At 40.4% G+C, this 23665-nt stretch overlaps 1 protein-coding gene across 2 annotated transcripts; it reads right to left on the bottom strand.

The window, feature by feature from the left end:
* Positions 1-324: 324 nt before the first annotated feature.
* Positions 325-23427, bottom strand: kctd5b (potassium channel tetramerization domain containing 5b). Of its 2 annotated transcripts, XM_050060798.1 has the most exons (7): positions 23052-23427; positions 14707-14815; positions 14462-14553; positions 14249-14344; positions 13947-14051; positions 9439-9564; positions 325-4218 (listed from the first exon to the last, which is right to left on the bottom strand). In XM_050060798.1, the coding sequence occupies exons 1-7, from the start codon at positions 23271-23273 to the stop codon at positions 4189-4191; spliced, it is 780 nt and encodes a 259-aa protein (XP_049916755.1). In that variant the 5' UTR covers positions 23274-23427; the 3' UTR covers positions 325-4188. The 2 variants fall into 2 exon arrangements, with proteins under 2 accessions (XP_049916755.1, XP_049916756.1); XM_050060799.1 differs by lacking the exon at positions 13947-14051 and having other exon boundaries at positions 23052-23410.
* Positions 23428-23665: the final 238 nt, after the last annotated feature.

Raw genomic sequence — 23665 nt, 5'->3', positions numbered from 1 at the left:
GAAAACAGTTTTATATACCTGTGTAAAAACAACAAAAAAGAAAAACAACCGTCGACATTTAGACAGGCATATTTCCAGGCAACTAAGCTATAAAGCAACGTGTTCTGAGGACTGACACTAGAGGTCGCTGTTTATCAAACATTAGGATAATGCCGTCAAGACGTATCCATTTACTGCTGTATCTACAGGTGTAAAGAGACTTAACGCGATGATGCACACGTCTGATATTATAACCAAATTGTGTATAAAAACTTCTAAATCAAAATAAACCGTTCACACCGTCAGAGCCAAACTGTAAATACATTGGAAAAAACACACACAACATCAATGACAACATTTTTATTGGGTTTACCTTATGCAAGACCATATAGATCTATCCCCTTAACCTCATACTTAATTTTTACATTTTAAACATTGCATAAGATCATATAGAATAGTGATCTATGTAGTGATATGAGAACCTTATTCATCGATGTAATTGCTAGATTGAGGAAAAATGACACATTCATTCCCTCTGATTACAAGTGTGATCATCTTCAACCATGCATTACAGTGATCTGTGGCTTGAATGCAAAACAAACTGGGCACTTATAAGTATTAGGCTACAGATTTGATAAGTTTGTCCATCACATGAAATGATTATCAATGCCAAATGCTCAACCAGATGACCTGTTTGTGAAGGGCATTAAAAGGTAATGTAGCTGCTAAATGTAGAGGGGTTAAACACCTCGGATCAGAGTATATCAAATGAAGTTACAAGCAAACCAAACACAAAAACACTTTAAATCTCATTGCAGAAAGAAGTCTCAAAAGAAGACCCAAATAAACCTTTGCTCTGAGCCAACGCAGGTGAGTATCATCCTATTAAAAGTGAGTATCTCTGCCATCAAAGGGCGGAAAGCAAGATTGTCTGTAACGCTCAAGCACAGACTGCCAGGAGTGGATGGAGTATAATCAGTCAGCACGTCTGTGTGAATATCAGTCCATGTGGAGTGGGGAGTGCTAGTTGCCATTGGTGCAGTCACACAAGTCAGACTTGTGTTAACGTGTGTGAGGGAGTGCAAGACAGTACATAATTGGAAGGCTTCAGAATACTATAGCAAATGTAAACATAGCCTAGCTCTGGCAGGAAATCCAGTCTACTTTGATTGAACCTCTTTGTCAAATTTTGCACTTTAAAAGCCCTTGTGTGTGTCCGTGTGTACATGTGTGTATATCTATATCAAAAAACATGCATCCATACTTGTTTCCCCGACAATATAAAAATTGTTTTAGTCAAGTGTATACGTGTACATGTGAGTAAATGGAGGTTTGTGTGTCGTTAACAAGTCTATATGTACAAAGTGTGCCAGCATTAAGAAAAGTTTACTCATCCCTGACACTAAGATCAATGTGTACAATACACATAAGACATTGGATTTTGGTCATTGGGAAAAAAAGGCAACACTAAATGATTATTTGTGAATGAAATATCTAACCTATCAAAACCACACATCAAACCTGAAAACAACTTTCTATAAAAAAAAGTGTTCTAAAATGCAGTATTTACATTAACAACATTACAGGCTTGTAAGCAATGTGCACAGTGTGTTTTTTCCACTGTAGTGCTTGTAATGCTGTGTACGAAATCTACACAATTCAAAATGCTTAGAAGAATCTATCACAATGCAGGAAAAATACATTTGTTTTTGTTTTTTTTAAATGTAACAGTCAACTTCATAGCCAGCCAAGTATAGCTTTGTTATTGGTTATCAAAACATGTTCCAGGCATGTTCTCAGTGAAAGACACCATGTTCAGCATCAGCTGTTTCAAACCTAACGCAGAAATCTCTGTACAAACAATGCAAAACAGAAGTTAACATTGTCAAGGTTTTCTCATTTTTAAAGATCCAGTATAAACAACTTCCGTTCCAAGTTGTGTTTTCTATACAGTGTACAAAACGTGCAGTTTCTTTTTTCTTTAAAGAGTTAAATATTAATATTGAATTTGGATTATTTACATCAAAACAAAATCCTCTGGATATGATCAGAAAGTCCTTCACCACTGCCTTCAAACTGTTCCAGTCCACAAAACCTCCCACACCTCGAATACTTCTCTTCAGGAAAAAAAAAAGCTCGTAAACAAACAAGATCTTCCCTCAAACATAAACTAGTTAAGTAAAACTCAGAAGTAGGCTTGGGCGGTATCAAGGTATACCAGGATGTTTAGAAATCCTTACAGTGTGATTTCCAATACTGTCAAAAAATACAGACGCTCCTCTTTCTGTTTAGCTCATTTTATGTAGTGCACATCATTCGCCACCAGGGGTCAGTCTCTACTGGTGAAAGAGGCAGCTGAGCTGTGGTAGGGATATCGTTACAGGACTGTAACAACCGCGACAGTCGTGTAACTCCGTGAATTAGGGGTTCATTTTAACCAACTATAGTTGGTGTATGTTGGAAAAGTGGACTAACTGAATGACACGTTATATTTTGTTTCTGCCAAGTTTGAATGGAGTGTTTTACGACGAGTTAAGGCAATTAAGCTAGACTTCGTTTGATACAAGAGTAACTTGAATTCAGAAGGTGTGGTTGTATTTCTCTGTTTAATAAGGGAAACAGGTGTAAGACTATTACCCTTCTTGACATTTTGTGAGTTTATAATGATTATTTATTAGACTGAAAAAGCTGAGAGTGCTTGCAGAGTGTAGCAAACTCCCTAGTCGAGGGGGGACATTAGCTAGCGCAGCTCACTAACGCCGTCATATACACCATACACCCAAAAGTGGAATTTCAGGGTATAAAAAAAGATATCGCTCAAGCCTACTCAGAAGTCAGTGGGGAAAAAAACAAAACCCAAAAAAGACGCAATTGTCTTGAGGACGTTTTTCCCGACAGGAAACGGGACACTGATGTTTAAAAAATAAATCACTGTAAAACAGAACTCGCATTTTAAAACACCATTGACTGTTTTGGCCAGTTAACTTTAGACTTACGAACATGAGGAGTTAAGATCAATGTCCGGCAAATTAAACTTGATATAAATTTCCTTTACAACATTTAAAAGAGCAATTTGACGTGTCTACATGACCAAAAGGCCACATCTGCAGAAGCAGCAAAATCTTACTTTGAAGCACGTTCTGAGTGAACATGGGTGGCTTAGCATGTATCCAATGCTTAAGATTTAAGTAAGCAGACTTCATGAAAATTATTTAATCCCACAGCGTAAACTGGCCATATCTGTGGGTACGTTTTACCATGGACGCAAGATGAGTGCATGACTCCACAAGCGGCTACACAAGCAATACATTTACTTCTCAAGCAGTGTAAAACAATTAAGAAGCATCTGTCGTCGCCATATTAGCCATCGCCATATATAACTTACAGTCTATGTGAAAATGTGACTTTTATATTTCTGTTCATTACAGGTCACTTTCTCATTACCGTAAAAAGCTCTGCCAGTGATAAATAACCCAACGCCCCTTTACCTGCATTACCAAACGTTTCTGTTGATACAGTTTTCATGCTGCTCTGAGAATATGATCATTCCTTTTCTGACAGTAAACACATACAGAAAAATATTTTTGAACCAAACTAATGTTTCGAATGCCTCAGTGTGTCATATCGCTGGGATCCTCATGATCACAAATCTCAGTGTAACTGTAGGAAATCTTTGGAAAACTAATTTATCATTTCCGTTTCTGGGGTGTAATTTCACATTTAATAACCTAACTCTTTAAAATGCGCTGAATAAATGCACGATTCCCTTCTTAACATCACTAAACAATGATTTTGAGATTGATACTTTGTAGTTATAAAGACCATACTGATTGATCCCTTACCAGACCCTTGAGTTGGAGGATATAAGAATTAACTCAATAGATGACCCTGAGTGAATCATTGGCCTTATATGATGATGGCCATATTTTATAGCATAAAACATTTGTAGATTGCAATTCCTTAGTCTCAATTAGAAAAAAAAAACTTGCCGCTAATTCATAATAAAAAAAAAAGGTCCAGTTTAAACGTACAGGCACAAATTGTCAGTAAACAGACTTATTTACATCAAGAAATAAAAACGAAAATGGAGGGAAAACACAAAATAAATGCACACCCCCCCACTTTAAATCTCCATTGTGCCAAACGTTCTTCCACAAAAGATGATATGTTAGCATCATAACACCTGGATCTCATAATACTGAGTCCTCTTCACATCCGGGAACCCCTTTCCTGAAGGATCTGCAGAGACCAACAAAAAACAAAAAGACAGAGTTAACAGAAACACATAGTACCACATGCTCTAAAAGTGATTACATTTACATGCACAAAATATTCTGGTTTTTGCCCTTATTCAAAAAGACAACATTCTTACTGAGCTGTTTACATTTCTACAGAAAACTAGTACTCCAGTAATACTAGTGTTTACATGCAGCTGTGCATACTCTGTTTCATGTACCCTAACACGTTGTTTATCGTGTCAAAACATGGACAAGTGGAACAGCTGGACCTGCTTGAGTAGTTGTGTCAGAGAAGGATTTTTCACAGGTTTCGGGGGGCAGACTCAACCATGCGAACGCAGTCTCCCTCTTTCATTCCTTAGGTCCCGATCACACAAAAAGTGTTTTAGCAGCTTTAGGCGCCTTTTTTTTTTTTTTTTTTTTTTTTAAAATGGGAATTAAGCTTTTTGCTTGCGGTTTTTGCATTGCGATACACCTAATGTTTCTGCGCTCTAGGTGCCTGGCGTTTTTGATGGAGCGCTCTGAACTCCTCAAGTTGAAAAAACTGCAACTCAAAGCAGAAAAACACCCCAAATGATCTTGTTTTTCAGCACTTTTTTTCTCATGTCCAATCGGATGATTTGAGAGGCAGGTCTTCTGTGGTAGTCACGACAACAAGTTTACAGTTGGTAAACAATGGAGGAGAAACCGGTGGTAGCTAGTGGATACCCAAGAGCTATAAGGCCGGATGATAGACAGCTGGTTGTCAAACTGCCATGGCCATCATGGAGGCAAAGCTCCTGGACCAACTGGTGGTACTCTCCATTATCCACCCTCTTTTCTAGGGTCTCATGTGCCCACACAGATTTCCGTTTCCTTGTGCCCAAAAAACTATTTGAGTTGAGCCTATAGTTGCTGGGCAACAATAAAAGGCACAGCAAGCGTTTTTTTTCACTAGTGGCATTTTTTAAAAAAAAGTTGAATGCCACTACTGAAAAAAACGCTTGTTGCATCTTTTTATTTTAGCTTAATTCTCATTAAAAACAATTACAAAAAGGCGCCTCCAGCTGCTAAAACACTTTCTGCATAAACAATCTTTCTAAAAAAAAAAGTTGGTGTTGACATATTCGCTCATATCAAAAGCCTGTTGAGATCCAACTTTTTCATATTTTCTAAGGTAGGTGTGTTTCTCCTTCCAACCAGAAATGTGGGTTCTCTTTTGGGCATGCATCTCTACCCTACAGCCCTGCAAACTGTTGGCGAGCTGGTTTGTGGACAAAAGATCCATGACAACGCACAGAGCTGGCTATAAACAGGCAAGATGCCATGTGTCGCAAACTGCAAGCATATTCCGAATGTGCTGTACACATGCCCAAAGAATGCTCCTAAAACCAGATTAATACCGGCATATCCAACATCTTAATCGGAACAAGCTACATTCAGAATAAGATCTAATTCAGTATATCCAAAAGGAATGTGCTGTTTACACGACCACTATCACTTTCAGAGTCACAGTGAAATATTAATGTGCATGTAAATGTACCCATTTAGTATCAGACTCTGTAGATTCCCCTGTATTTCCGTGTTTAAATTCACTTCATCAGGTATTTTTTATTCTTTATTCCTGTGACAGTGCATACTTTCCCAGCCAGGAGCACTCATACATTTACTCTACGTGCTGGCTCAATCAAACACACTGAAAGGAGGTAGAGAAAAGGGAAATGCTTGAACAAGTGAGGAAAATGAAGCGTTGTGCTAAAGACTATGCAGTGCTGGGTTGTGAAGCCAATTATGGGTGAGCTCAAAACAGAGAAGCTTGTCAGCTGGGATCAACCTTGGTACTGGAAAGACATGCTGCTGAAGCTAACCTCAGCACCCTGAATGATTCTGAACGGCAGAAGAGATGAAGGCTCAGGGACTAAGGGATCATTTATGCTCAATGGGTTTATTTTGTCTGTATTTGTGCATGTTTTCTAAAAGCTTACGAAGATGACGAAGAAATTTAAATAATGGCTGAACAGAATAAAGTGGTAATATAGGGAAAAGAAATCTCCGTCCACATGTTGGGATGTATGTAATAGCCTTACAGACCAACATGGTCTAAAACTCTGCCTCCATTTAAAGGTAATATAGTACGACCTCCTCCACGTCACCTCGTTTGTTGTTGTGTGAAATGTTTGACTCTGCCTTCTAGTGCCATCTATAGGCTGTATCTATGCCATCATAAAAGACGCACGGATGTAGGAGGGCAGTGCTGTTTACAATGTTCGAAACAAATTTATTTTCACACATAAAGGGAGTATAAATGAGCCTTAACAGTGTCCCGTCTTCCCTGGGACATTAGCAAACATGTGTAGGATGAACGGAGATCTAACCCAGGATGCCTTCTGGATGAAAGGAAGAAGTAAACTCGTGATGCTACACTGTAAACAACAAATCGGTGTTGAAAACAGCGAGTGGAGCGTTAGCTAATGTTAGCTGTTAGGGACTAACAGCTCACAGAGGTTGTATTATGTTACATTATGATGCATTCAAGCTCTATTCAGTAAAACTCAGTATTAGTAAATTATGTCAACGTCATGATGCGTTCAAATGTAATCGTGTAAAATTTAGTTTAGTTTCTCTTAGTTCTTTTTTTTAATATTCACAATTCTGTTATTTGTTTAAATTGCAGATTTCCCTGTTTCCCTGGCACAAAGGAGGGAATAAACAACAACAAAAACAAAATAAATGACAGCCAAATTGTCATTTTAAACATTGGTAGTGGCCCAGAATTTCAGTCGGTAAATCCCTCACATTAACTGCAGTAGCAATAAATTTAATTGACCTTTTAATGATTCTTCTGTACTGAAAAACCTGGACTAAAATCTAATTCATGATGATAAATTAATCATTTCAGACAATTTTGATTAAGCATGTGATTATGTGTTTGAGAGCCCTACCTTTAACTGGAACAATCCAATCAGTATAAAAATGCATCACGATACACTAATTAAAGATTAACCTCAGTTCCTCATTAGGCCACTTTGTAGTAATAACAACTGCAGTAAGACAGACAGATGTATCAATAATCTGACTATGAAAACACACCAGTGCTGCTGTCCAAGCATCACTACAACCACTACTCCTTTTGACAATGAAATGGACAATGGGAGCGTAGTAACCCTCCCCTCACTTTAAATGTCATTGAATTAGGGACAATGAGTCAAACTGCAGCAGCTGATGATTCAGCATGCCCTCCATTAACCAAGGCTGTGAGCATGATAATAATTACAAGGGTCTGGTTTACACTACAGAAACAAATGGAGCTCTTCCCATCTGGTTCCAAATAGAGTTTCACCTGCAAAGATGTATTCAACCAGTCCCAGCAGGCACCATCTGGCTTTTGATCAAGCTTTGGCTTGTCGACTCTGAAGGCCAAAGCTGATTTTCAACCTGGGTTCAGTCACTTTGCTCCAGTTTAAGTAAATAATCAGATCAAGATGTCTTGACAGGTGTTTTCAGTAGCGTAAACTGCATCAAGGTGGCATGGGGAAAGAAGCGAGGGACAAACCAGGGAGGTGCGGTGGCGGGACTACGAGCAGTTGAGCGCTCACCAGTGAGTCATAAGTGCTCAACCCTAATCAGAGTCATTCATTTCATAATCCGTCTCTTCGTCCTCGCTCTGAGCATCATGCAGCATGCAGACAGCACAGAAGAAGACAAGAAAGGCATGTCGTAAAATAAAGGAAATGAATGGAGGTGTGAAATGTTGGAAAGGAGAACAAGAATGTGAACGCTGTGTCAGCTTTCACATTAAAAATAAAGCGGGTTAATGTTCAGAGGGGATTAACATAAACAGCTACATTTAAGCAAAACTCAAAAGAGCTGCAAAACACAAGAAAACAAGAACAGATGTTTTCCAAGGGCACCTTTAAAACCAAACGGTCTGACTCCCAACTCCTCAAATACCAACTCTTGGTCAGTGGCATTCAACGTCAGATACCGACACACCGAGGCACCCTTTAGCGGCGGTATGAGATGCACTGGGTGGAGGCATTTTTTGACACTCTGAACAACTGCCATAGTATAAAGAAAGGTGGGTGGGAGTCAAAGTGGATGGGTCAAACAAACCCCTGACTTTTACCCAGGAGCCCACTGTTTGTGTCGCGTGTGAGACCAGAAGTTGATAGAGTTATTTAAACCTGAGGCAGTAAACCTAAAACTGTTTTTTCAACCTAAGCTCTGAGCTTATTTTGAAAAGAGACTGCATGAACTTGAAAATGGAAGTTAATGTTAATCAGTACATGTTCTAAGCGTAAATTGACACGCCGTCCCTGAGCATCCAAAACTGACACTGGAGGGGGACCTAGAGCATCATAGTTTGACCAAGTGTCGGTATTTGACAAGTTGGAAGTGAATACATTTGCCGGAACTGATTCCAAATAAATAAAATATGCTTACTACAAAATGAAAATATAATTTTAAACTCAATTCCTTGCATAGCACATCCTGAAATGTATTACACTCAAGGACCCAGATTGGATATAGTGCCCCTGGAAACAATCACAACAAAGTCTCTACTCTCTCTACATTCACTTGAAAGATGCACTGGTGGTGTCTAGTCTTCCTATCTGAATAAACAGCAGCATGAATACAAATTTAACGGTGTGCTGCTTCATGTGTAGTTGCCGTTAAGGAGCGGGGGCCCCGTGGGGACACGCTGATGGAGTTTGAATTCCTCAGGGCGTGCCTCCTACTTTGCTCCCGAAGAGAAAATGACAGACCTTGCCAATAGCACCACTAATCTGCAGACCTGCGCTCCCTTAATGCCCCGAGCACAGATGATACTTTTTAGAGTTTTTAATTTCAGGTCAAATCTAAATCAACACAAATCTGTGTGGTCTTGTAGCAACATGAAAGTTCATGCTTAAATCTAAAAAGGAGAGCCGTGTTCAGTTATTAAAATGTCCAAATTAATGTCTGCTTTGCTTTAGTTTATACTTTTTTATCTTCTTCTTTTTCTCTGCTCACATGTGGTTATAGAGGCAGGGTGTTTTTACAACTGAGGGACTGAATATTCACAACGTTCTCCTTCACAGAGCTTTCTCATCAATAAACTAGGGGTGCTCTCAGTCCCCTGGTGGCATGTTCATAAATGCGATGCATTTAAAACATCCAGCACAAGCCATCATTCACAGATGTTTGCTGCGAATGGATTTTCAACCGGCCTCTCCGCACACACACACACTCACACACTTACCTTGGCCTTCTCACTGGGCTCACTGTTTGTCCCGTATGATTGATTGTGCAGCTCCTTGGAGACTACACACAGGAACTCGGCTTGGTCTTCGTTTCCGTAGTTGTAAGAGGAGCCTATGCTGACCAGCTAGAGACACGAGAGCAGAGCACAGAGGGAGAATTAGTGTTAGACTGCTGAAGTACAGGCAAAAACTGGGCTACTAACGGTGGGAAAACAGTGGTAGGGAGACGTTAAAGTAACGTAAAAGAGGTTGACAACCATTCACGGAGCACACGGAGGGTCTACAGGGTTCATGCAACTCAAATTTAAGGCTCTATATATTATTTTGGACAAAACAGGACAAATGTCACTGATTAGACATAGCTCTAATCATACAGACTAAGTATGGTCTGTGTAACCATGACTTTCAGGTTTGTTTTCGAATTAATTATCTCCCATATTTGCCTATATTTAATAAAAAATATAATATGTGATACAGTGAGGACGACACATAAAGGTCCACACTGAGATTTAAAATCCAGAATGTCCTGTTAGCACTATTACATGGTTGATTACACGCTGAGACCACTAGACCAACCCACTTCAAGAAGAGATAGAATTACAGACTTAAAAGGTACACAGAAATGTGAGTTTTAATCCAATACATTTATAAAATGCAACGCAAACAGTGTTATCAGGACCTGCAATCCAAAATAAAACATTCATGAATATCACAGGGCAAACAGAAAACAGAGTCACCAAGGTAATTACACAGAAATAAAATAATTGTTGGTCCACAAAAATAAGGCAATCATTAATAAAAGAAATTGCACAAATACGCCAAAGACAGAAAAATACAACCAGCAGAGAGTTACTGAAAAGTGCAGGGGCTCGACCACAGGAAGCAAACATGCTGGTTGAAGAAAAATCAATGGGGAGCGGTGGATTTGACTTGATAGGACCAGGCTTGTTTCAAGTTAATATTTGGTAACAAATTAATGCCATCAAGTGTTTTAAACTACAGTATCTTCAACAAAGCAAATAAAGGAGGAAATGACAAAGTACCTGAAACACCAGGTCAGTGTTTTAAGTAAGATTTGAATGTTGGTAATACCTTGACAAAGACAACGTGTGCAGGATTTTCTCCAGTGCCTTAAAAGCAATGTATATTAAAAGGTATACTATGCAGGATTTTCCTTTAAACAAATGTACAGACTCGTACAGAAGTTATTCCTCTGCTCTCTGCCTAGATTTTCCTATTTTCTTCTCATTTTCTGTATTCGGGACATTATTGGGCGTGTACCTGCACAGTGCTCAGGTGAGGTAGGAGCTTCATACAAAGGTACCAACCAGGTGCCAGGCTGTGAGCAGCAGGCATTCAAGCGACAGAGCGCAGAAAAAACGCAAATAAAGCGTGCCGAAACGCACATCAACAGTGAATCCAGGGCTGGCTATACTTTGACTTTTGCTGTTGAGTGCCTTTTCAACCATTATCCGACAATCCTGCATAGTATACTTTCAAGATCAATACTATCAGTACTAGATACTATGAGCTGCATTCTACAGTCTGCTTTCTATGATTTTCATTAAGTTTGTCAACTCCTATGGAATGCTATTATAAGTCATTATCAAATAAAAAAATAAATCAATATGCCTCTTAAAAAAAAAGATGGCTATTAAATAAATAAATGAGGCATTAAATATATTTTTAAGAAAAGTTCTCTTTAATAAATAAATGTGGAATTATGAAATAAAAGTCCCCAGAAATAAATAAAAAATATTTATTTATCAAACTAAATGTATTAATTTATATATTGAAATTTATTTATATATTTAATGCCTCATTTATGCCTATGAAATAAATAAATATGGTTGTTAAATAAAGCCTGAAAATCCAGAAAAAAAATACCCCTTGGAAAATATAATTTACATTAAAAAAAAAACCTATTTATCTATTTAATTAAAATGATTATTTTTTATATGTGCATTTACATGTATTTATATATTTAGTGGCTTATTTATTTATTCATTCATTGGCATATTTTTTTAATTTAATACTGACTTAAATAGCATTCCTTACAACTCTTGCTTTAGGTGCATGTCTTACCAATCTACCACAAGCATTGACAGGGAACAGAGTGCATAACCCAAATTCAACCAAGTCAAAACATCAGTGAAGCTGCTGATTGTAACAGCAAGCAGCTTTTACCTTTGAGCACTGAATGTGTCAGTCAGTAAAAGAACTGGTATGAGAAAATCCCACACATAGTATCTTTAATACAATAAGCATGGCACTTTGTAATTTTCCTGTTCCAAGTCATGTCAGTTTGAATACAAGACATAAAACGACACAAGAGGATAAGTAAAGGGACGAGTCTGGTGAGATCTTTAGATAAACAAACCTCATGCACACCTTGAAAAACATGAGAGAAAACAGAGCAATCCCTGTTCCTGAATAACTGCTTTTACTGCTGAATGTTAAGTGTGTGTACACTGCAGGCTACATGTATGCCGTCTGTACCCAGGTGTGCATGTTCAGACACGCATCGCCTCATTAGCCACTGCTGCCGGAGACTTGTTGTTGTTAAGCAATCTCTCTCACATTAGGCATCAAAGCAGCAAAAAAGACCAAATTATCTCAGCTAACTACCATGGATTCCACTTGTCCTGCCGCTAAAGACTCAACACCCACCAAATCCTAACTTTCTGGGTGAAATACACTTCAACAAATTGTCTATATTATGGAGTCTTAAAGACAGCAGTAGGTCATTAAAGCTCATCTACCCAAAAGACTCTCCTGGGCTAACGACCAAGCTTTAGGCTTTGCATACAGAGTGTTTCTAGGAGTTTCCCCATCTGACCTGTGTAAGGAGATTAGAGAGGTTTCAGATCTAATGGGAGATCCAGTGATCCCTCGTCTCAGAGAGATTCATTCACACATAATACACACACCAACACCCAAACGTGTGGTTTCACATTAGAAATATTAGCTTTTTGGCAGCTCCAGCTGAACACAAACTCTCATGTAAACTTGGGACTGTTCATTCTTAAAGGGACAGTTCACCCCAAAATCAAAAATACGTATTTTCCCCGTAACTGTAGTGCTATCTATTAATCTAGATTATTTGATGCGAGTTGCTGAGTGTTGGAAATATCAGCCATAGATGCGGCTGCCTTCTCGTGATGCGTGGGTCAGGGCTTTTCAAAACCTGCATCAACCCAACCTGTTAAGAGCAAATCTGTCGCACTCGACCCACAAACACAAGCATTTATCAATTACTTGAAGCCAACCCAAAAACCTTAGCTGAAAGTTTCTGGTAATGACCGTTGCTAGTAACAACTTACTTGCTGTTGTCTATATTGTATGTCATTTACTGTAAATATCACAATATAAAATGTGTTTCCTCTGTTCAAAAATACAAACACAGGAAGACAGCAAGTACTCATCCATCTATTAAGTGGTTTCCTCTTCAGTATGATCTCGAGCGCACAGCTGAAATCTTGTGTGTTTTTATTACATGAGTGCACAGCTGATAGGTACAGCTGTTTGCTTACATGACACAAGAGAAGTGCATATTTAACGGATTCAGTGTTGATAGAGAGACGCTTACTTGCTTGCTGTCCAGGGACAGTGTAAGACCTAAATATTCTCAGAGGGAAATATTTTTACCAAACGTTATGACGAGAGAGAGAGAGAGAGAGAGAAGGTGGAAGGTGGACTATTGCAGTGTTTCTGTAAGTTGTTAATAACTTACTCAGAACACTGCTTTGTCATTTAATGACCCGTCCACCTGAAAAAAATGCAATATTTTCAAACAAGCCTACCCAAACCGTCCAACCCACTGTGGGTCCACAGGTTGTGGGATGACATGCGCAGCACTGCCTTCTCTCATATATAGCGTAACTAGATGACTTATGGTGTTCAAAAAGCCAAAACTTTGAGTCTTTCAAAAAATTTTTTAAGGTGCTTTGAGCACCACAAGCTGCCATCTAGTTCCGTTATTTTCAAGAGAAGGCAGACACCTCTACAGACGGTATCTCCAACACTCAGCAACTCACACCAAAACAATCTAGACTGATAAACAGCACCACAGGTGAGATGTGAGAGGTGAATCTATTTAACTTACAAGGTAGAGTACCTGCTGGGAACACAAAACAACATTTCACCTCTAAGCAACCAGCACTATGTTACAGCACAACCCCCAGAAACAGCCAAGTGGCTATATCAAAGCAGAACACAGAAAGCTGTTGACAGGCTTATAAACTGTGAATGCATTATGAATAAAAAATAGCATAATAAAACAAAATCACAGACAAGAAAAAAAAGTGTCATGTTCTCTTAGCCTCACTGGTGAGCAAGCAGTACAAATGAACACTGAAAAGAATCAACCAAAAAAAAAAGAAAAAAAGAAAAAGAAAAGACCAACAGCTATGTGTCTACTTGGGACAACAATGGCCAACGGGGTGTGTATGGACAACATGGGGACCATGCAGTGACCAGCCCGTGGACAGAAATTTGTTAGACACACCTCTCCGCTGTTGTTTGGCAAAGCAGACTCCTCTCCCTTCACCTCCCTTGACACAATCAGCAGAAACTCTGACTGGTGGGCCCGCCCGTAACCTATACTGACAAGCTGCAACAACCAATGAGAGCACAGAAGGGATGCCCGGATCATGTATGCGGACATTGAGAAAGATGTGATTTGCTGTTTGGCTTTGTAGCCATTTCCAATATTGAGGATTGGTCTTTCTGGGTCAATGTGAGCATAGCGAGGTGGGTGAAGCACATGAAAGGAGAATTGCTGCCGTGACCCTGCGGGAAGAGGTTTACCTGTTCAAACTTCCAGCCGTCAGACATGGTAGACACCATCTGTGTCAGCTCCTCCTCCTGGCACTGCAGCACCCGGTACACATGCTTCACTGGAACCTGGGAGGAGGACGAGCACATGAGAGAAATGGGATAGAAAGGGAGAGATAACACAAAATGAATGGAACAGGAGTGTCACATTTATGGAGAAATCTATTTAAAGAGAACTTTGTGTACCTGTGATGTTTTACAGTCGCGTTCCCTGATCTTATCCTTGATGAGTTTTATTAATGATGTGATGTTGTAGAATTCGGCCTCTTCTAGCACACCTACAACGGTGAAAAAGAAAGTTTTATACAGAGGGTGAATACACGTGATCCATCCACAACAAATATTGAACTTTGTTACCATTTTGTTTCTTGTGCTACAGACAACTGTATTTAGATTTGGAAAACGTTTCATTACATATTCCAGGGACTTACCTTCCTCTGCCAAGTCCCTGTTGAGCACCAGTTTGCCATGCCTCAAGTAGTTAAGCACTGGCCCAAAGTATGTGGGGTCTCTGTCTATGAGATAGGCACCAGTTTCATCCTGAAAAGCAGAAAAGGAGGAGGTTGAGATTAGTATACTGTTTTAATCTGACTGTATTCACAGAGTTCTCAATTTGAAGAATCAGTCCAACATTTAGGAACTGTGTTTGTTTCTGCTCAATCCTACACTTAGGCTACATTCAGACAGCAAAAGCGGCCCAAATCTGATATTTTGGCTGGATCCAAATGTCCACCCTGTGGACTTGCGGACTGAGCCCTGAATTCATGTGAGTTTTACATCAATCTAGAACATTATTCATCACAATTCTGAACTGAGTGTCTTGCTGTGAGAGTCTTGTGGAGAGGTGCGGACAGAGATGTCGTTAAAAACAGCCCTTGGCATCCTGATTTTTGATGAAATCTGTTTCAATAAAGCCAAACATGTCACGATCCCACCACTCATGGCTCTGACTCTGCATCCACACACACCTCCGTACAGAAGTAGCAATCATTGTTCCACAAAAAGCCATGATAAAAAAAAAAAAAAATCACACATTTGATGGCTTGTTATTGTTCTTTTGTGCATACGGGTCAGTTGAAACTGGAATCTGATACTGACCACATTTGAAAAATAAAGTGAACAGACACAAAATAAATCAAATCTGAGCTATCAATCCAAATTGAGCATGAAGGCTTGCAGTGTGAACATAGCCTTAAAGAACCACCGATAGCAATTTTAATCTTACGCATCCAGTACAGGGATTGCAGTGTACACACAGAGATGAAAGTGATTTCAAATCGTCTCAACTGAATCTTTTATTTTCCCAAATGCCAGTGTTCCTTTAAACAGAGACCATCAATGAGCGGGCGTGTATTGTAATCGAATCATAATCTGTGGGGGAAAAGCCTACACTGTGCATCAGTGAGTAAAGCTCAAGGGATGAGAATTATGAGGTCAGCTCCTGTGCTGATAATCTCTGCTGGGGTTGAGAGAACATGCGCACACAGAGACACACACACGTATGACAGCTTTGGGATATCACTCCACTATTCCCATAGGCCTTGGGTTTGATCCCGATTCCTTCACAACCACTGGGTATTCCCCTATTTCTGTAAGTACTGTGATTAGGCTTTGTCTCGTGGCAGAAGAGGAAGCTAAAACAATTAGAGCGGAACATAAAAAGATTTGGAACAGCAGGCTGAATCCACCAAGGGGACCAGGAGAAAGCACCTTGGCTTACAACCGACAATTAGCTCAGTCTGGTCTGTTACATAGTTGGCCTAACACATAATATGAGTCTGTTTGAACAGCTGTCTAACTACTGCAGCCAGCGCTAGTTTAATACTAAAACTTGTCTAATACGACATGACATTTACTGAGTCAAACGCACTTGACATTTGGTAAAACACTCAGCACGGAGGACAGGCCTTAAGCAAATAATGTGCTAATCCTCATATGCTACAGGATGTTTGACTTTGCATCAGTTGAGCAATATGCCTTTAGGAGCAATCTTGGCAAATTAGCAGCACTGCAGGCAACAGTCAAGTCCACAGTGAAGAACATGTGCACATTCATAGTTACCTCGTCTTCACGGGCCCAGAGATGGATTCAACTCAAAACCCATTAATCTTTCCAATAATGAGAAAAGGTCCCAGTGCACTTTCTTTTGTAATGAATCTGAACCCTCCTGGTTGGCTGACCTCTTTTCCAATGCAAAAATATCCCACTGGAGCCCAGCGGAGCTCTATTCTGGTCTTATTGCCCTGTGTCGGTTCCTTACATTTTCATAGTCACTAAAGTTTAAGCACAAGCACAGGTGGGCCCTGCGTGGAGGAAACAGACAGGGCTGCACAGCTCACCACATTCAAACCACACTGAACATAATAGCTTATTTTAACATAAAAGGTTCAGCTCCTACTCTTGGCCTCTACTTCTTCTTCACTGCATAGCAAAAGCTGCCAAGCACAAAATGATTCTATTTCTACCACACGGCCACCGGTATCCACTGCTTATCATTTTGCTTAAAATGAACCTGAGGGCAAACGAGGCTTGTTCATATTATGGATTTAACTGACATGTTTGTCTGATGAGCATCACCTGTACTTGTCTTTTCATTTCTGATAAAAAATGGTGAACTTTGCATAAGGGTAGGGTTTCCCCACACCTTCATTTAGCTGTGGCGGCCCGCCATGATTAAAACATCTGCTGCTACAAATAGCTTTCCTATTTTTGGACCATTCATTTGGAGCACCAATGGATATATATAGTACAATTCTTTATAGCACCACACTGTTGGAGAAGAGAGTGCACTGGGGGCAGAGACGAAGTAGCAGAACGTCAGGTGCATTCAAAGTAAAACTTTACCATTCATTCTGCTGGGTCTAAAAGTTTGCTTTCACTTGCAGCAGCTGCTCCTCTCTGATCTGATCAGCTCTGAACGGCTCAACAGATCAATTATCCAACCCGCAAATGACAAACTGCTGCTGGGGAAAAAATAATTCAAGTCAAATGGTTATGGCTCCTTCAGTCTCAATCCCCTTCTGGCTCTACACTATCAGCTATCCAATAACATCCAGCAACACCAACAGCTTGTTTTTTGGAGCAAGTTTTACTTGTCTGGATCAATAAAACCTGAATCTATTAAGATGATTTGAGCCTGTATAACACTATGAAGACAATGTATAATGGTCCTTGTTAAAGACACTTTTACATGTCACAGTAGTTAAAAGCAAAGTTGTAAACAAAATTAATTACAGCCGAAATCCATGTTGATGCTTCGGTGTCGGGGTTCCTGGCATTGTGCACACTGGCTCACTGTCACACTGGGACACCTGAATAACAGAGCTGTCATTAATGTTATTAGCAACACCTGTGCTCATCCTGCTGTGACGAGTCAAAACGTCTGCTATGAAAAAGGCTGACCGCTCTGTACAAATAAACTATTGTATACTACCTCAAAGCACTCCCACTCATCACTCAAAGCCTTGTGTACTCTACTCTTCTGTAAACCTTCTGCTTCCTGGCGTAATGCGCTGACAAGCCTGTTGCCGGTCCTCTGGGTGCACATGCATCTGTGGGGGACTTGGGTGACAGTGACCCAGTTCAGAGAGAGATGATTATGGGGGCTGTGATATGTGGGCCCGTGTACACAAAGGGGACAGTGTCTTTAATTAAAAACAAAAGGCTGTGTCTCTGGGGGCCCCGGCTGGGGAGCACTGGGCAACAAGCAGAGGGGTGGGAACACTGAGGGAACAGGAGGAGGGCTGTTGGGATGTACTGTAGACGGTATGGGTGGGAATCTCCGGGCACTTCACGATTCGATTACTTTTCAGAGGGCTACGATGTGATGATAAAAAATAATTTTTGATTTCTAGATTTTTTTTGTCACTGTGACTGCTTGCTACTTTAAAAACAAAGCATTCTGTATTTGTAGTGTGACCCATAATAAAATAACACCTGTAGGTGCTCATGGTAACTTAATGTGCCGGCATAGTGTCCAGTGTTTGCAAACTGTAATGTGTCACTGGAAATAGTCTGCAATTCACATACTGTTGAAAAATAAATGGTTTGCAGCCTTTTTTTCAAAGTTAACTACATTAATTAATGAATTAATTCATAACAAGGCATCTTAAGTTTCCTGCCTGTATCACAGTAACAAAATAAGGGGGGTTTGGCATGCAGTGTTGCTTTAGCATCTCCAGTAGCGTCTCTGTATTTGAGGTGAAACGGACTGAGCAGAGAGTCATTTTCTTCTTCACGGAGGTGTTTTAAATTAGTTAATATTGCAGCATGTTATGTATTGCATCAGCTGATCTCGGTAGTTTACGTTACTGCTGTCGCTGCTCCGCTCTGGTAACCTTAGGCTCTAAGTGGTGGCGTAAAAGTTTTCACAATTGTGAAAGTCTTTCACAATGCACTTGATGTTTGTCCCGCAAATTCAATTATTTACATATTAAGTTAAAACAAGCTAGCAATCGCTGCCTTTTGTGACAATAGATTACAAGTTAACTCTAGCGTGTGCAGAGATGAAGACTGTCCAAGTGCTGCACATCATGTTATTAATAAACATTCAAATCATCAATTATTGACATTTGTGAACTGGTGCCAAATCATCCATGTCCACATCGCGATGAATCTAAGAATCCATTGTTTCCCCCACCCCTAGTAGACAGACAGGAAAAGAGAACAAATTAGGCAGAACTTTATTGAATTACGAAGATTGAAGCTCAGTCTGAGAAAGTTCACCTGATCTCTGTGTTGTGATGATGAACCAATCACACAATCTATGAATATTAAGGTTTAAGTGAAAAGCAACAACAAACTATCTTGACAGACCCTTAATTTCCATTCATACCTTGTAGAGGTTTATTACTGAAATAAAAATGCTAAACCTACATGCGCCAACCACTTAAACCAGAGAAAACAGATGATATTAAAAATACATTGACAAGTGTCAACACCGCCCACAATAACCACCAGAAAGAGGGCAGTTCAGTGACAGTAAGGCATGACACTTGGTGTTTTGTGGTTTGGCCTTGCAAAAATATTGAAGCTGCAAAGCCTTCCGGATATACTGCAACAAGAGTCGAGTCAAAGCAGGGCTATCCATGACTGGATTTAAAGTGAAGATAGCTTAAAATTGAGGTAAACAAACGCTAATTAGAAGGGTGGGCTTCACAGCAGAGGGAAGTGTAGAGTATTAACTTTATCATTCTTCTCCTACTCACAATACATATCCTCCCACAGGAAATACCATGGTGACCCACCCTTCGAGCATTTGATGTCCAATACGGCTTTCTATGGAAACATTAACACTGAAAGTCAATCCTCAATTCAACAAAATTTACAAGTCGCTGCATGTTTGCTTCTAAGTGCAACAATGGGTGTAGTGTACACAGCAGAATACCAATTCAAGCCAGACAGGTGTGGGTATATTTACTGCTAAATTTCTTACGAACTTTCAAATAATACACCAGATGGTTACCAGTAATTATCAAAGACAAAAAGCAGGAGATAAAAAAACAATTAACACTATCACGTTAAGTCATTTGCTCAGGCGAGGAATAAAAAGAATGAAAGCATTATTAAATGCTGCTCTGCCTTCACTGCAGTTGTGCCTGAGTACAAGCCCACTGCAGAAACACAGTTTAAAGATGTTGCAGTAGATCGTCTGAGTCACGTGACTGTAGCTACTTAGCCAAGTGGAAGTCTGATCCTTGTGGAGCAGGAGCCAGGAGTCCCTCTGGAGTACAAGCAGTAATGGCATAGTCAAATAGGCCTTCATCTTTTAAATAATACACACATCACATCAAGGCTTTATTACGTGGAGCTATCTCATATTTCAAGACGTTTAATGCTGTACATTTGAATGCGACTTTAACTGTTTACCAACACTGGGAGAACTTCTCGCCTTTCGACCATTTTCATCTCTGCAAGGCAACACCATCAGTACGTTTAGCAGAACAATTTATGACGGCGCGGCGGTGCTGCAGGCAGTAAATGAACAGCTCATTTTAAAAGTCCCCTAAAAGCTTTGCTGTCATGATGAGAGGCAGTTAAGTAGCTCCACGGCTTAGCTGGCAAGCCAGGAAATCACTGCAACCTGGAGCTTTCTCCTGGCAGAACGAGAAATGTGTACTGAAATAGAAAAAGAGGCTTGAAGTGATACAATTGGTCTCACTGATGACTGACTTCGGTGAAACTAAAATTCCAAATGACAACAATTTAATTTACAGTAACACATGGCTGTGATCAATTGTAGGTGACAGGCTTTTGTGAATAAAGTTGTTTTAGTCTGATAAAGCCAATAGGACCGGCCTTGAGACGCACCTTTTTTGCCAATGGTACTCTGCAGTGTCCTGTTGAGCACTTACTGCAAGAAGAGAGAGCAGGAGGAGACCGAGATATCACCGTTAAATATTTACGTTGCCTCCCACAGTGTGCTCAGGCATGACATACAAGCTGAATACGGCATTAAATGCGGCCATATTTTTCTCACACATGCCGTGGAGAGAACTTCTTCGGGCAGCAAATGGATATAAATATGAAAAGAATAAGATGTTGAAGGAACAAGAATCTTTGTGATGGGGCGCTTGAAAAATTGATGCAGCTCTCAAGAGCTGGAAAGCTGGGTCTCTACTTGAGTGGTCCTGAGCTGAGTAGTTTGAGAGCAGGAGTCTACCAAAGCGATGGATGCCCAATGATGTGCAACTCTCAGCTTGTTGATTGGACAAATTTTGATAGCAATACCTGCTCATCAGCTTTCAATTAGTCACAAGTCTCACAAACCAAACAATAACTCCATCTCTCTAACATGACAGCATTCAGGAGCGTGTCAATTCTAGGAGAAATGAAAAAATAGTCTTCTTATAAATACAAGAGTATCTGCTGTTATGGCCGTGCATGTGACAGCACTTCCTCCACTTTCTCCCTCATCTACCCCAATGTGCAAAACAGGCTCCAGTCAACAACATGAATAATGCAGTTCTCCTCAAGAGTCCTGCTGAAGCACGTCAGCCTGCGTGACTGAGAACTGAACCACTCATTTCCTTGGCTGGGAAACACAATACTGCATTCGCCCAAAACACAGAGCTCTTCACTGATCTGTTACTCTGCTGTGCTTCCTTTTCACATGCAGGGTTGTGTGATGCAAGAAAAAAAGGCCTTCTTGGCTCCGCTGCAGATAAGATAAAATCATGTAAATGTATATAGTTTGAGACACAGAAGCAAGTGAAATAATATCTAATAATGACGCATCCTTTACTGGAAGCTATCTTAAATGAGACAGCCTGCAGGAGAGAGGTACGGTAATGGCTTGAGAGTCTGATACACACTTAAGACAAGGGATTGAAATGGACTGATCCGTTGCTCATGGGAGGATAAACTGACAAAAAAGCAATCTGATTATTCAGAGATTAAGATATTTGCATGAAAATACGAGATGAGCCACGGTCTGGGCTTATCATAAAGAAGGGCAGGGGTTAAGATTAAAATGTGCAAGTGGGTGAAAACAATGAATAATGGGGCAGTAAAGTGAACAAAAGCTGAGCATGTTACACTATGTATACAGACAGTAATACATTGTGTTTGACAGTGCCGGGGGCCTTAAAGCACACACACACACACACACACACACACACACACACACACACACACACACACTGCTGTTAAAACTGGCAGATGGACAAACAGAGAGAAGCCTGCTTCTGGAGCATTGAGGCCATTCAGGCAGATGAGTGACTTCATCCCGAGCTCTCAAGTTGTCAGCAGCACCTCACCCCACTTGGCAATGACTTATGTGCTCATTAGGGCAGCCTCACCACCAGCACAGAGGCTGATTACTGCAGAGCAAACAGAGCCAAGTAACAGACTAACCTCAAGAGAGGGAGGGGAAAAAACACAAATTGATCGAGCAATAAAGTCTCATATATGTGCATCATTTGATGAGTTAATTATAGCACTAAGGCTTGTAGACATTACAATCACTAGATGGGCCAGAAAAGAACTATAGATAGGCAGTGCATCAATAACAACAGCGTATAAAATTGACATTTGTTTGGAGTTATATCATGCAACAACCCATTTAAAGTTACAACGAAATGATGCAATTTTCTGTTTGTCTGTTAAAGCTCAGTGAAATAACCCACCTCAAGTTTAGATCGAATACTACAGTATGTATAGTCACACACAATATCGGGTTACACTATCTGCAGCGAGGTCTAACGTAGAGTATGTAACAGTAGTTTTTGTCAATACTGGAGAAGAATAAGGTTGCTGTCACTATTTGACATTTGACACCACACACCTAGAGGAGTGCAACGCAATGCAACGGCCTCAGATGGGCAAAGTTTCCAACTACTGTAGCGACTTGATTTTTTTTCCACTGGAAAAGCTATGAAATAACAGTTAAAACCACATGTTACTGATGTTACAACCAGCACATTAATATAATGACAGGACTTGACAACTTCTCTTATTAAAGACGCGTATCGAGCCAGCTACACACACAAGCTAGCAGCGAGATCGTATGTCATGTGGTGACTGTCGGAATCTAGCTAGCTTAGCGTGCTAATGCTAGCTAGCCACAAAAATTCGAGTTAGCACCAAGTATGAATAAACGCTGATTTTTAAAATGCTGGGGACATGTTTAGGCAAGTTGGTACACGCAGTTAGGAGCCAGCCTAATTGTGAAACAATATAGTAAGCAAATATAAACGAATGTGGTGGAAAATAAAATGGAGTTAACCAACTGCGCTCCCAACTACAGCGCTAACTAGCTGACTAGCTTAGCATTTACCTTGTCGGAGTCGAGCTCGGGGTCAGCTTGGCTCAGTCTGTACAGAAATGATTTGGGATCCCGACACAGCGTCTGTCTCGTTGTTAAAAAATACGTCCCGCCGACGTTTAGCCGGATCCATTTCGATGCCCCGACACCGGCTGAAATGTTTCTCTCCGCCGGAGAATGGGCCAAACATCTCCGGTGAAGGGAGCTGCTTGTCTCGGAGCTGTTCTCTGCCATCCCTCTCCTCGTCTCCTCCGCCCTCGCCTCGGCTGTGTGAGGCTGACAGGAAATATCTAAGCTGCAGCCACTAACTTGGGAGTCCACGATTCATGCAAAGCAGAGTGCCAGCGCCTCAGCCACTCCTACCAGCCCACTCCACCAGCACTGACAGACACTTGTATAAATTATTCCAGAGAGAAGAGGTCCTCCCCAGCTTGATCCACCGGCGCTTCAACATGGAGCAATGATCTCTTTATATGTCAGCCTGGAAATGTCAGCGTTTGAAGCGTCACACAGCCTGTTCATATTTCTGTGCACAATATTTTTTGATTGCAACATAGAGAGTGTCTCTAAAACTTCTCCTGTTGTGTTTGCAATGCAGTGTAAATTAATTTGCACGACACAAAACA

This window comes from Epinephelus moara, chromosome 13 (assembly GCF_006386435.1).
Source record: "Epinephelus moara isolate mb chromosome 13, YSFRI_EMoa_1.0, whole genome shotgun sequence".
NCBI lineage: Eukaryota > Metazoa > Chordata > Actinopteri > Perciformes > Serranidae > Epinephelus > Epinephelus moara.
Note: the sequence above shows the minus strand (reverse complement) of the source record. Positions and strands in the feature narration are given on the sequence as shown.